This window comes from Phyllostomus hastatus, unplaced genomic scaffold, assembly GCF_019186645.2.
Source record: "Phyllostomus hastatus isolate PE091 unplaced genomic scaffold, TTU_PhHast_1.1 phas_contig_210, whole genome shotgun sequence".
NCBI classification, from domain to species: Eukaryota; Metazoa; Chordata; class Mammalia; order Chiroptera; family Phyllostomidae; genus Phyllostomus; species Phyllostomus hastatus.
This window is the reverse complement of record NW_025333737.1, coordinates 29,981,798-29,996,869: the sequence shown is the minus strand read 5'-3', so window position 1 is coordinate 29,996,869 and position 15,072 is coordinate 29,981,798. Positions and strand designations below refer to the sequence as shown.

Here is a 15,072-nt window from a genome sequence, read left to right as displayed (position 1 = left end):
CTAATCCATCAGGAAAAGGAAACATGATCCATCCATCTTGAAAAGGTTAACCAGGAAAACAAACTTAGCTAATTTGATAATTGTTTGTTAATTAGGACAAACAATGACAAGGACACAGCACTGGGTCTGATGACAGCAGCCCCCCAGCAGGGTATAAAAGGGGACCTGGGCAAGCAGACTTCCAAACCTTCCAAACCCACCTTCCTGGAAACTCACTCAGAACCTCCACTCTCAGACACCATGGTCAACTCCCGTTGTGGATCCGTCTGCTCTGACCAGGGCTGTGGCCAGGAGACCTGCTGCCGCCCCAGCTGCTGCCAGACCACCTGTTGCCGCCCCACCTGCTGTGTGTCCAGCTGCTGTCGCCCCTCTTGCTGTGGCTCCAGCTGCTGCAGGCCTACCTGTTGCACCTCTAGCTGCTGCCGCCCCACCTGCTGTGTGTCTAGCTGTTGCCGCCCCTCTTGCTGTGGCTCCAGCTGCTGTGGCTCCAGCTGCTGCCGCCCCACCTGCTGCATTTCTAGTTGCTGCCGCCCCTCTTGCTGTGGCTCCAGCTGCTGTGGCTCCAGCTGCTGCCGCCCTACCTGCTGCATTTCTAGCTGCTGCCGCCCCTCCTGCTGTGGCTCCAGCTGCTGTGGCTCCAGCTGCTGCAGGCCTGCCTGCTGCATCTCTAGCTGCTGCCGCCCCAGCTGCTGCCAGACTCCCTGCTGCCGCCCCACCTGCTGTGTGTCTAGCTGCTGCCGCCCCTCTTGCTGCAGCTCCAGCTGCTGCAGGCCCACCTGCTGCATCTCTAGCTGCTGCCGCCCCGGCTGCTGCCAGACCACCTGTTGCCGCCCAGTGTGTTCTAGCAGTTCCTGCTGCTGATTGCCCTGACCTGCGCCCAACCTGGTTTTTGTCAACCCACCTTCTTAATGTCGTCCAGCTGAAATGAGTCATGAGAGGCCAATTGTAAAACCTCAGGTCTGACTGATTCTTAAGCTGATTTTGCCTTCTGAATATACTGCCCCCGCCCCGACCATGTTACTCTCTCTCTCCCAAATGAACACAAAGTTTGAATTTTCTCTGAAATCTTTCAACCAATATATCATCCCCATTGCTATATTTCTTCCCTGCCAGATTTTCTCATGTGAACTCAATCTTAAATCTTAAATAAATCTTAATTTTCCAAGCATACAAGAGCCTTGTGTCTGATGGTTATTCCTTCTGGACTCAGCATCCTCAGCTGTCCGTTGTTCCACTGCTCTCTGCAGAGAGGAGACTGCAGAAATCCTGATGTCAGGATTTCTAACTGTACTCTCTTATCATCCTTATTTATAATAATGAGATGGCTTCTTTTTTTAAGATTTTATTTATTTATTTTTAGAGAGGGAAGGGGGAACGAAAGATAGAGAGAGAAACATCAATGAATGTGCGGTTGCTGGGGGCCGTGGCCTGCAACCCAGGCATGTACCCTGACTGGGAATCGAACCTACGACAATTTGGTTCACAGCCTGCACTCAATCCACTGAGCTATGCCAGCCAGGGCTATGAGATGGCTTCTTACTCCCAGAATTCTCTGCTTGAGCCCTTCCTGGGGGTGAAGGCACCAGCTCTGTGCTGGCCAGGGAGTTCAGTTCTGCAGGAGCTCTGCCTAAGCAGTGGATGGGCAGGGTCGACACTTGCCCCTCGAGTCGGGGCCCATCTCCAGTGGCCTCAGGGGAATGAACCCCAGCTGCCGCCAGGAGTAATTTCCTCATTACCTCATTCTCTATTGGCTTCCATCAGTTCGCTGGGCCACTCCCCCCATTCTCTGCAGTGCTTCTTAGTATTCTCTGCCTCATAAACTATTCGACTTGAATCCCCTGTTTTGGGGTCTGCTCCTGAGGGCACTCCACCTAAGACACCAGTGTTCCAAATCTCACTACCAGTGCCCTCAAAACATCTTTCATGTATTATGAATGGTTGCCATGCGGTCACGGTCCAGCGTTGAATTATTGCCCGTTGAACCACTACATCTTTTCAACATTCGCTCTTTCTCCTTGCCATTTTTTACGCAACTGTTTTTAGACGAGTGGTCTTCACTTGTGTGTCTCAGTTCATCATGTCCAAGAGGGAGGGCACACCCACAGGTAACGCAGCTCACCATGTTGGCACCTCCCACCCTAAAGGGGCTGTGTTTATGGGGGACCCCCCCAACCTGTCTGTCTCATGTTGGGTTATTAAAAGCAGAGCTCGGTACGAGGGCTCTTGCCCAGGTGATGTATGTACCGGGAAGTGCTCTCAGGAGAAATTGGTAAGAAATGGAGGGAAGCAGGACGGGAGAGTGAAAGAAGAGAAGCCAGACCACAGCTGCAGTGGAATTTTAAGATCAGCTGACCCCATGGATTAGTGGTGTAAACAGTACCACAGACTGCCGCCCCCCCACCCCCCGGAGGCAAGGTGGCTGGGACTTTGTACTCCTGCTTCGGTTCTCACTGGCTCTGGCCCACCCTGAGGGGGAGAAGGGGTGGAGGGCCACAGCGTGAGGGGTGCAGGCTCCTTCAGGTGAAAACAGTGACCTGGAGAACACGCGGTTGAGCAGTGTTAGCTGTACTCACACGAGCCCATACTCACACTAGCTCGGGGATGTGGTGCTTTATGGCAAAAGGGATCTGGATGGGGTGTCATATAGTCTCCCCCAAACACTGTTCAGGTCCATGTATCTTTCCACTAAGCTCAGTCCAATTGGTCAGTTCCAATTGCTTTAGAAACTTACAAGAGGAGAGTTTGTGGGCAGCACCCCTCCCGTTCTAGCTGGCTTGCCAGGGGGAGGGACCAAATCCTTGTCCCTAAGGATTCTGATCCTTCGTTACTATGTCCTCATCTGCCGCAGCTGTTATACTTGTCCCAAATCAGTTAAAACTGGAAATAGAAATACCAAGAATGCCCTCAGTGCTAAACGTACCCTCCTTGACCTCAGGGCTCCTTCCTTCGCCTGCTGATACCCTGGTGCTGCAAGCTCAAAGGAGCTAGGTGGCTGTCATAGCTTAAAGTCCAGTCAGACCTTCACTGTGTCTCTTTAGAGGCAGATCTTTGCTGTTAGAGAGAGCTAAGACATCTAGATGCACAGAGCCTACAGTTACGGGGGAGGAAGGCATAGATTCCCCACAGTGGACCACTGTGAGGACTGGATCACAGGTGAGGATGAGGAGGGCAACTCCTCCTTCAGCTCCTCAATTCCTCCCTGGGTTTCTGGATGAATGTGTTGTACCAAGGGACCATGTTAGCATTTGGGTATTTGTCCTTGTAAACTAAGACCCTGTATCCAACTGCATCCGAATATAGGGGTAGGCCAGTTTCCCCTGAGGAAGTGGCTGTAGGTTCCTTTGGGAAAGGACTGGAGAGAGAACTACTTTATACACTTCGGTGGTCCCTTGTCTTGGAGGACTGGCCTGTTTGGTGGGTCCATGGTTTGGGGGTGTGAGAGCTGGCTCAGATCTGGAACTCGGGTGCGGGGTCATGATTTTCCACTGGGATCACTGACCTCAGCCTTTTGCTCATTATTAAGTGCTTTTACACACACACACACACACACACACACACACACACACACGGTACCCACTCCCCTCCAAAACCGGAATTTATTTACAAAAGAGTTGTGTATTTATTCTTACATGCTTCAACTTCAGTCACCTCAAAAGTACTCTCCATTTGACGCCATACACCTATTGAGACCTTTTTGTTCACTGTTCAAAAACAGTTTTTGAACTTGTAGATCTTGGTGCCTTTTAGTGCTTCTGCCATTTTTTGTTTCACCTCTTCCATATCAGTAAAACACTTCCCTTTGAGGACTTTTTTCATCCAGAAACAACAAAAAAAGTCACTTGGAGTGAGATCTGGTGAATAACGGAGGGTGGGGAATGGGGGTCAGGCCATTTTGTGCTAAAAATTGCTGAACACTCAGCACGGTGTGGATGGGCGTGCTAGTAAATCACCCATCATGAAATGGGCAAAAAAAATTCACTGAAGCCGAATGCAGCCTCTCTCAACAGCACCAGTTGGTGCACTGATGCAGATGGGTTCCTAAAACACTTGTGAAGTGGAGGAAGCCTGTGTTACAAGGGGCCCACCCTCCAGAAGATAATTCTGGTTTGGGGGGGTGATCCCCCCTTGTGTACAAAGCTGCGTCCTCATTAGCTGTGTATACCCTTTTTCTGAGGGACACCAAGCTCTATTGTCTATATTGATAGGTCACTGTGGCTCACACAGCACTCTGCCCTGGTGGTCACTCCTAAGTTGCTACTCATCACACACGTAATTTGGGGATATTATCATCCCTACTATTTCTGTGGAGCAAAGTTCTGTGACAATATTTTCTATCGTAAGCGTCAACTTTAAATAGTCACTACTGAATTTCTCAGCATGCTGTGACTCCCCTACCCGTTCATGCCTTATTATGTCAGTACACAGTGTACCCCTGAGTCCTCTTATAGAATATGGTGGGTTGGATTTTCTGGCCTTAGGCCTATATCTATTCTACCATCTCCACTTCTCTGCGCCTTTTGATCCCGTCCTTCTCACCTGTGTGTTGTGTGGCATAAGATAAAACAAAATGGTCACAAATACTAAAAGGTGATGAAGTGAAGGGTATGCAAGTAAAAGCATATTCCCTTTCACCAACAATTAACCTTATTTCACATTTTACTTTGAAATAACTGTAGTTGCACAGAAAGCGGTAAAACAGTTCAGCCACATCCTGCATACCTTTCACCCAGTTTCCCCCACTGGTCACATCTTATTTAGGGTACATGGCAAAACTCAGAGATTTACATTAGTACACACCACAGATCTCGTTTGGCATTTACCAGTTTCACATGCATGAGTGTATGTGTGCATGTGTGTGTGTGTGCAGTTAGTTCTATGCAATAAAATCATGCGTCCTGTAAAGATTTGAGTAACCACCATCACACTTAAGATCCAGAACTGTCCTTCTCCATGAGGCTTCTCCTCTGGAGCCACAGCCACCCCCTCCCACTCATCATCCAGACCCTGGGCCACCACTGCTCTGCTCTCCATCCCTACAGCTGTATTTCCAGCGTGTCCTACGAATGGGATCCTACAGTGTGCAACCTTCGGCGACTGGCTTTTTCCCCTGGGGATCATTTCCCGGAGATCACACGGGCTATTCGGTGTGCCAACAGCTGTCCCATGTGCTGGGCGTACAGAGTTTGGTTTGTTCTACCACTCACCTGTAAAGGATACCTTAACTGTTTCAAGTTCAAATTTGTTTATTTGTTCTTTCATTCACTCATTCATTCATTTCCATGGGAAAATGTTTTGAGGTTTCCTGCTTGCAGGCGAACACTGCCACTTTTCAGTTGCAAGACATGTTGTCTAATTTGAATACTGTTGGGTTTAGGAAATGTGTATCTGTTTTATTTATCTCCTGTTCCTTGTGGCTTTTTAAAAGTTTCATTATAAGCCCATTTATTTTCTTCTGGGACTAAAGGGTTCTGATAGTTTAGTCTTTCTTGCAAGAGAACCACTTTTCTACTGAGAATTAAAATACCACTTTTTTTTATAATTATCAGTTTATGTCTTAGTTAATTTCTGAAAGGAAGACAGGCTTGCAGTGGGTAAATATTTGCTAGAAATATAGAAATATGGGTTGTATATATATATATATATATCCCTGCAGCCTACTATGTTCAAGATTTAGGAGACATGATAAATTTAGCATTGACCTGGAAATACAGCTGGAGAGAAAAATAATTTTTCTGAAGTTCTATAGCACTTTCTCAGGTCATAACCTACCTCGGCAGAAGGACCTCTTCAGCACACGTGGCTGGGCATTGTACTTTGGATTCTTTCTGCTTTGGATGACCACAAAGGGACATTTATGATAAAGTCGATACTTTTAAAAATTGTGATTTTACATGACTAATCCTGAGAACAACTACCGATTCTAAAATAAAATCATGAACATAAATAGGAGGAAAAGAAAAAAATAGTCAAGTAAAGGGAACTTCAATACACAGTCGTAAATGTACGGATTTGTAGGACCGAGAATCACATTCGAGACCCTCCCACCCAGGAGGAGCATTCGCACAGTGAGGCGTGTCCCCACGTAGACTCCAAAATCGACCTTAAAGAGTATAGGAATTAAGGAGACTAAAATTTCAGTTTAAAATCACTGTGGAAAGAAAAGACTATTATAAACATCAATAGGAAAGCTACTTAACTTCTGGATAAAGAAAGGAGAGAGCTAATAATGCATTCACTAAACCAAAACCAATTCCATTTGGGTGAAAAACTCAACATAAAAACGAAACTGTTTATGTACTAGAAGGAATCATGAGGCATTTAGAAACACAGTTTTAAGCCAATCCTAAGAAACACACACTATGAAAACCATGCATAGTAAATTAATATAAATAAAAACGGTCTCTACGGAGTTATCAGTAGTACTCAGTCATCAGGGTTCCTTGGAGACGCTCTTTCTCCAGAAGAAAAGGTCTAATGGAATTCTCAGAGTTGTTTCAGACTCCATAATGAGGCTCTCACAACGACTTGAAATCTGCTTTTGTTCCCTCGTCTTTCCATGACTCGGGAAGAGGCTCAGGACATTTCCAGGGCAACGCTGTACCTGGGCTCACCGGAGCTATGACAAGGCCCGCAGCCATGCCTCCCAGCAGGAGCCAATCAGCAGCCTGAGTTGTTATCCTGTTTGTGCCTCCAAAAATTCGAGCCAGGGCAGAAGTGAAAATTGGCCCCCCAAAAAACCACGAGGAGTATGGTTTATTAGACTTATACGTCATTTAAGGTACAAAGGAACCCTCACCCATTTTATTCAATCTCCTCTGTCTGGGTTTTGATTCTTCCTCTGTGACACTGGCTTATATTAAATCCCTCCACTGACCATCTATGTAGCTGCCATTCCATAAACCACATTCCCCATGGTGACTCAGATGAGATCCTACGAGACACCCACTCACCCAGCACCAGCCCATTACAGTAATTTAGGGCAAGCCAACCTCTCACATACAGTGATCATCTGACCAGCTGACTAGCATCTCAAAAAATGAGGGGTGCTGACAGATCATCCGCTGGCCCCTCTATACATTTTCCCCCTGGGAGTCAAGGAAAGTCAGGGAGAAAGGGACACTACCTTAAAATCTGTGTTTGTAGCATGTTCTGCCAGACGGGCATGACTTTCAACGTCAGGATGGTTTCCGGGAGCCATTCCTGTCTGGGACTGGTCATCCTGAGAACGGCCAAGGGCATCTCAGCTTGGCTGAGAGTCTTCTCGTAACATGTAGGAATGAGAAATAAAATACACGAGTCTTGCCCTCAAAATATTTGGAGGCCATACAGTTAGGGGAGACTGAATATGCGGCACGAGAGAATCGAGATCCGAAAAGCTCTAGGCATCCTTGCAGGAGACACCAGATCTCACAGGATGAACCGCCGGAGCCTCGCTAGACCCAGATGGGTAGTTATCCATGTACATGGCGCGTACGTGAGTTTAGGGAGCTGTGCACATATTTAAATTACTTGGAAGAACTGATCTGAACCACCCACGTACCCTGACGTATTCCCTCTCAGCACCTCCTCCCCAGGCACACCATCCTTAAAGGGGCCCGCTTTCTCCGGGTGTCAGGCAGAAGGGGAGGGTGAGAACTGCTGGTCTGGGTCTGTCCGCTGTAAGTCTATGAGAAAGGCTGAAGCTGCGATGAAAAAGACCAGCGGATGTTTTTACACAGTATTAACTTCAGCATAAGTCACACTCGCTGCCAATCATTGCCATTGAACTATAAATGCCAACAACACTGATACATCGATGAAAGTGTATGTTACTCAGCCGTAAATAAATCCCTCCATTCGCGACAACATAAATGGATCTGGAAGACACTATGCTAAATGGAATCAGTCACAGAAACACAAATGCTGCGTGATTCCACTCGCTGAGTCACACCTTGGTACTCGTCGGCTTCAGAACTCATCGAACCCTGTCCTCGTCACATTTTGATGAGAAATAACTGTCTCAGCACTCAGCGCTTGCTCGGGACACATCACACGTGCTGGGACTTGCATGAGTCATGACACTGCACCTCCTCCCAACCAAGGGAAAAAGCTTCATTGTTAGGTATTCATTGGTTTGGGCACTCCTCACGAGTTCCAGAATGAATGAACCACGAGTACCGAGGTACCACTTGTAGTCAAGTTCACAGAAGCAGAGAATAAAATGGTGGTTTGAGGAACTGGGGGAAGAAACACACGGGCAGTGGTGGTTCGCTGGGTATAAAGCTAAAGATACACACGATGAACAGATTTTAGAAATCTGCCCTGCATCAATCACCGTGCCTGTGGCGTTAGCAATAACAGTATGATGCAACTTAAACACTTGTTACGAGGGGAGACCTCATGCTAAGTGTCGTTAACACACACACAACGCAGGCGACACCAGAACTCCGTAGTGGTGATGAATAGGTTTAAGCCTTAATTACGGAAACAGTACCACAGTGCATGCACAAGTCCAGACTCATCCAAGTGGAGGCAGTAGACATGTGCAACCTTTTGTAGACTGAGGTACCTCCGTAAAGCTGAGGGGAAAGAAGAAACACGTATTTTTCCAGCTCAGAATAAGATATTTGTCTCCCACCTGAAAGTCTAGAACATGGGCCGAGATGCGCAATGGGGAGGGAAAAGCCCTAAGAGCCTTATGTTCAGGCCAGTGATGCCCAGGTTCACATTCAAAACTTCTCTGCCCACCTGACCCACAACGAACGAGCCATCAAATTAAAATGCAGCTTATTAGAATATTTGTCACCCAAGGGGAGACGTGCTGTGCTGTGCAACGTGAGACTAACACACACACTTTCTAAAGGCGTAAACATGTGACAGCTGTCTCTGAGGAGCTGAAGCAAGAGAGACAAGTAAGAGGTGATTCAGGAGGAGCTCAGGCAATGAATCCCAACCTGTCAGGAAAAGTAAACAATGCTTTCTACCTATCTTGAAAAGGTCAACCAGGAAAACAAACTTGATAATTGCTTGTTAATTAGGACAAACAATGACAAGGACACAGCACTGGGTCTGATGACAGCAGCCCCCCAGCAGGGTATAAAAGGGGACCTGGACAAGCAGACTTCCAAACCTTCCAAACCCACCTTCCTGGAAACTCACTCAGAACCTCCACTCTCAGACACCATGGTCAGCTCCCGTTGTGGATCCGTCTGCTCTGACCAGGGCTGTGGCCAGGAGACCTGCTGCCGCCCCAGCTGCTGCCAGACCACCTGTTGCCAGACCACCTGCTGCCGCCCCACCTGCTGTGTGTCTAGCTGCTGCCGCCCCTCTTGCTGTGGCTCCAGCTGCTGTGGCTCCAGCTGCTGCAGACCTACCTGTGGCATCTCTAGCTGCTGCCGCCCCACCTGTGGCATCTCTAGCTGCTGCCGCCCCACCTGCTGCCAGACCACCTGCTGCCGCCCCACCTGCTGCATTTCTACTTGCTGCCGCCCCTCTTGCTGTGGCTCCAGCTGCTGCGGCTCCAGCTGCTGCAGGCCCACCTCTGGCATCTCTAGCTGCTGCCGCCCCACCTGCTGCCAGACCACCTGCTGCCGCCCCACCTGCTGTGTGTCTAGCTGCTGCCGCCCCTCTTGCTGTGGCTCCAGCTGCTGTGGCTCCAGCTGCTGCAGGCCAACCTGTGGCATCTCTAGCTGCTGCCGCCCCACCTGCTGTCAGACCACCTGCTGCCAGACCACCTGCTGCCGCCCAGTCTGTTCTAGTGGTTCCTGCTGCTGATTGCCCTGACCTGCGCCCACCTGGTTTTTGTCAACCCATCTTCTTAATGTCGTCCAACTGAAATGAGTCATGAGAGGCCAATTGTGAAATCTCAGGTCCGACTGATTCATAAACTGATTTTGGCTTCTAAATATACTGCCACCCCCACTATGTTACTGTCTCTCTCCTACATGAAAAAGAAAGTTTGAATTTTCTCTGAAATTCTTCAATCAATTTGTTATTCCAATTGACATATTTCTTCCCTGTCAGATTTTGTCATAGGAGATGTTCCTAAATCTTAAATAAATCTTAATTTTCCAGGCATGCAAGTACAAAAGCATTGTGTCTCATTTTTCCTTCTGGAATCCTCATCCTTATGTGTCCATTGTTCTGCTGTTCTCTGCAGAGAGCAGAGTTTAGTAGGAGATTTCAGGACTTCTAACTCTATTCCCACATCATCCTCATGTTATTATAGAGAGAGGGCTTCTCCCAGCAGGCACCTGTACCTCCCTGCCTGAGCACTCTCTCTGGATCAAGGAGCAGACTCTGGGCAGCCCACGGGTCAGAGTTAATGTCTCAGGAGCACTGCCCAACCAGTGGACCAGAAGTTCTGGTCAGCGCTGTAGCTTCCTTTCCTCCAGGGGCGGCATGCTGTTCCAGTCGCCGGAGGTCCGCAGTGGGATTGAACCCCAGCTGTCTGTAGGAGTAACATGCTCATTAGATCACTTACACTGTGGATCGAGAATCCAGAAACAGCTCCGAGGGCCTCTCTGTTTCATCATCTTTTCACAACGCTGAAATCAAGGGGTTAACGGGCACTGGCATCTCATCCAAAGTCTTGACTGAGGGAGAATCCAACTCCAAGTTCATTCACGTGGTTGTTGACAGGATTCAGTTCCTTGAGGACCTTTAGAGCCACAACCTCAGTTCCTTGCTGCTGTCACATGGAGACTATTCTCCGTGCTTTGCCACATAGGTGTGTATCTCTGCCACACACGTGTATCTCTGCCACACAGCTGCTTACTTCATCAAAGCCAGTGAGGGAGAGAGAAAGCTGGCTAACAAGAAGCAAGCCACAGTCTTTCATAACTTAATCACTTGGTGAACACCACGAGCTCCAGGGGGCAGAAATCACTGGGCCATCTGGCGGCTGCCTGCAACGACTCATACATAATACTGAGTGGAAGAATAAAAGCACACGATGCCTATATTAAGATTCCACTCACATAAAATTCAAAACCATGTAGAACTAAACCATATTGTTTAGGATGCATAACTCGGTGATGAAACTATAAAACAAATCAGTGAAAAGGTTACTTTAGAAGTCAGGACAGTGATTACCTGTAGGGTGGAAGGAGAGAGATGGGGTCGAGAGAAGACACATCGAGGGCCCTGCTGGAGAGAGCGACGCTCTGGTTCTCGGCGAGGGTGTTGGGATACACAGATGTCTGCTTCATAATGATTTACATTGTATTATGCATGCATAGTTTATACGCTTCTCAGTATACGATAGTCCCCTCTCGAATCCCAGGTTTTGCTTGTGGTAGTTTTAGTTATTCCCAGTCAACCATGGTCTAAAAATAGCAAATGGAAAATTCCAGAACACAATGTGTAAGTTCTAATTGCACGCCATTCTGAGTAGCAGGATGAAACCTTGTGCCGTCCCGCTCCATCCCACCTGGGTGGTGAGTCACCCCTTTGTCCAGCGTGTCTGCATTGTATCCGCCACCCACCCATGAGTCACTTAGTAGCTGCCTCAGTTGTCAGCTCAGCTGTCTTGCTATCGCACTGCTTGAGTGCAAGTCACCCGTGTTTACTTAATAAGGGCCCCGAAGCTCAGGGGCAGTGACGCTGGCCATTCTGATATGCCTGAGAGAAGCTGGAAAGTGCTTCCTTGCAGTGAAAGTTCTTAATAAGAAAAGAAAAAAAACCCTGAATGCTGAAGGAGCTAAGATCTATAGTAAGAGTGGATCATCTATCTATAAACTATGATGAAGAAAAAAGAAATTTGTGTTAGTCTGCTGAGAGACCCCATTCACATAACTTTTATCACAGTATAGTCTTATCGCTGTTCTATTTTATTATTAGTTATGTGTATTTATCTCTTCCTGTGCCAGTTTATAAATTAAACTTTATCAAAGATATGTATGTTTAGGGAAAAAGTAGTATATATGGGGTTCCTTACTACCCACGGTTTCTTAGGGTAAACTGAAATGCTTACTCTATTTAATATTTTAAAAGAAAGATTAAATTAAGCAGTATATGGGCATTTATATCATTTAAATATATTGCTCGACCTTCACATACACTAGTAAACATGAAATTATCACTCAGTCGCTATAACTCACTCAGCGGATTGCTAATGTGATATAGGCCAAACCTGATAATAAAAGCCGTTTTTCCTGCCATTCTTCAAACCACGTGTTAACATGCTGTGTCTGGTTTCCCTGGGAGACGCGAGCAGGGCCCTCGGCGGCGGCAGCTGCAAACATCGGGGGTGGGTCCACTTCATTGACATTTTCCGATGTTTGCCTAACTAGGGTCCTTCATTGTACAATTCCAAAGAGACAACAGAGAAACTGGTTTAAAAAGGAAAAAAGTATGCAAACGAAAAGTATTACATTCCATCTACTCTGTGTAGTGAAAGAGGTACAGTTTAGATATGACCGTATGTAAGTGGCGAGTGTGGTCCTGATGTTAATTATCAATTCTACTTCGCCAGGCTACGGGAAAAAAATTTTAGCAGGGAGTACACAGAGTGATGTTTCTCCTGAGTTTGGGTTTGATTTTTTAAGAACATCCAGTGTGCCGTCTATCGGAATTTCCCATTGCGGTCCACCCCCCATGGTCCCCCCACCATTAAAATGATCTAAAAGAGAAAAGAGATTACCAATGTTTCCGTGTGAAATGGCTCAAAGTTCAGTGTTTCAAGTTCAGGGTCATTTTTTCCTGCCATTTTAGATGTTACCAATTATATTTTAATATTTTAGTTACTTCTGTTCCTAACATTACACAAATGTTAACATTTGTGTTTAACATTACACAAATACATGTAATACAGGCCGTTGAAGGAGGTGGGTCTCAAACTTGGCTGCTCATTAAGAGTACCTGAGGAGTTGAAACGTTCTGAAACATTCTGACACCCGGGCCATCCACCAGACCAATGAAGTCAGGGTATTTGGGGGCAAGAGCGGGCCACCCGTATTTTTATCGCTCCCCCGTGATTCCGACGTGCCGCCAACTTTGCGAGTCACTGGTGGAGGGGCTGCGTCCTCCTCTACACGCTCCTCTGTAGTGAGAATATACTTCTGCCTCAGCAGCTGTTGTAGAAAGATTTTCTCAGTCTCCCTGAGTTTATATAGAAAACTCTCCCCTTGTTACCCAAACCGTTTTTCTATTATGTTGCTTTTGTCTCGGCATCCCCTAGACAGCAAATCAAGTGAAAAATCCCTCCGCCTTGGGACACCCTGTTGCCTCACAATATAATTGTTTCAATGTCTCCCATTCTCGAGCTCGGCCAATGCAAACCTGTCCAGTAAAAACACGTAAGTCAAGTTTTTGCTGAGCAACTTGCTGTAATAAGAATATTTCGAGGAGCTTGGTTTTAAATGGTCCTCATTAAGACATTTAAGGATGTCATCGGTGGGCGGCCAGCGTGCCTCTGTTTGCCCGGGACGTTCCCGATTTTAACACTGAGAGTCCTGAGTTCTGGGAACCCCTTCGGTCCTGAGCAAACAAGGCCATTGGTCTCCCTGCCATGACACTGACTGGTCACAGTTAAAATTAACCGTTGGCACTGTGTTAAGGCAGCTCTGAACGCGCTCATGACTCACACATGGCCATTAGCGATTCTCAGGAACATATGCCCAGCGAAAGGTGCCAGAGAGAAAAGAAATTATACTACAACTTCTGTTTGAAGTTCTAGACTAAAGCTAGTCTACGGTGAAAAATATTTAGAGAGAGAGAGAGAGAGACAGAGAGAGAGAGAGACAGAGAGAGAGAGAGAGAAAGACTTTCCAATAAACTGTAAATTCCCTAGGAGGAAACCCTCAATCACATTCGTAACCCCAACGACTGGCACGCTGTGTCTGCCAGATGGTCCTCTCCACAAACATGCTTTAAGAAGAGGCAGGAACGTGGCATGGGCTCGTCTTCCGAGTCTGAACGGGCGGAATAGGAGTCGCCTCTAAGTGTGGTCCCTGGACCCTCAGCAGCACCCTCACCCGGGTGCCTGTTGAAAGAGCAGAACCTCCAGCGTCACCCTGCAGCCGAGAACTCTGGGAGCCGTCCCACTATTTTTAATAAGCCCTCCAGGCGATGCTGATGCGCCCTCTGGTTGGATTACCACTAAATAAGGAAAAGTAGTAATTAGGTAAGGTTGAATCGACTAAAATCCATTCACGTTTCAAACGAATCCAAACAAACTGGCGCTGTGGATTTCCTGGCTCTGGAGATAACTTCTGAGGAGAGGCACACCCTGATTATTCAACATTTTATTGTTTTGCTATATTGAAAAATACTTTTAATTAAGAATGAGATAAAGAATAGAAAATGAGGCTATGTCTTCCAAAATCTAAGAGACCGGATGGAGAGATATGACGTAAAACATATGACAGCAATGTAACAACTTAGTGACCTATGGGAGGTTGCGGTCACAGGATCCCCGCAGACAAAGTGCCTGCCCGGGGTTCCAGGGCATAGACCATGACCACAAGTCTGAGACATCTGAGGAAGCCCGTTCAGGCAGCGCAGGAGTCACCAATGCCACACACACGCGCACGTGCGCGCGCGCGCGCGCACACACACACACACACACACACACACACACACACACAGGGGTGCCCTTCCTCAGTGCTCAAAACTGACCCCCGAGGGTCATTTTTCTCTGATCCCAGGCCAGGTGCCACGCTATGCAGATGGGATTCCCTCCATGTTAGTCACCAGAAGAAATGAACAACCAGAAATGCGTCTACCCAAATTCCATCTGCTGGGGGACACCGAGGGGGAGAGTAAAGAATGTAACACCCACCCCACACGAGGAAGGCAGGGAGAGCGTGGTCTGGAGGATGCCAGCAGGTACGAGTCAGGGGAAAGCAGAGCAGATGGAATCGATTGTATCTGGAAGAGACAATATTGTTTCCAACAAGTGTAAACCACTAAAAGGATCAACATTACTGTGTAATCTGATAATTACTTAATCTAGGTAAACAAAAACAAGGAAATGTGTGGACAACTCACCCTGTTCAGGTAGTATTTAAGGGGCCCAAGGACAAGGACATTCCCAAACTCAAGAACCTCACTCTCCTGGAAACCCACTCAGAACCTCTTCTCTCTGACACC

General features: G+C 47.3%; 1 protein-coding gene across 3 annotated transcripts; it reads left to right on the top strand.

The window, feature by feature from the left end:
- Window positions 1-240: 240 nt before the first annotated feature.
- Window positions 241-9,753, top strand: LOC123816652 (keratin-associated protein 4-2-like). Of its 3 annotated transcripts, none has more exons than XM_045835691.1 (2): window positions 241-834; window positions 9,709-9,753. In XM_045835691.1, the coding sequence occupies exons 1-2, from the start codon at window positions 241-243 to the stop codon at window positions 9,751-9,753; spliced, it is 639 nt and encodes a 212-aa protein (XP_045691647.1). The 3 variants fall into 3 exon arrangements, with proteins under 3 accessions (XP_045691647.1, XP_045691648.1, XP_045691649.1); XM_045835692.1 differs by lacking the exon at window positions 9,709-9,753 and having other exon boundaries at window positions 241-440; window positions 597-861; XM_045835693.1 differs by lacking the exon at window positions 241-834 and adding an exon at window positions 9,163-9,349 and having other exon boundaries at window positions 9,530-9,753.
- Window positions 9,754-15,072: the final 5,319 nt, after the last annotated feature.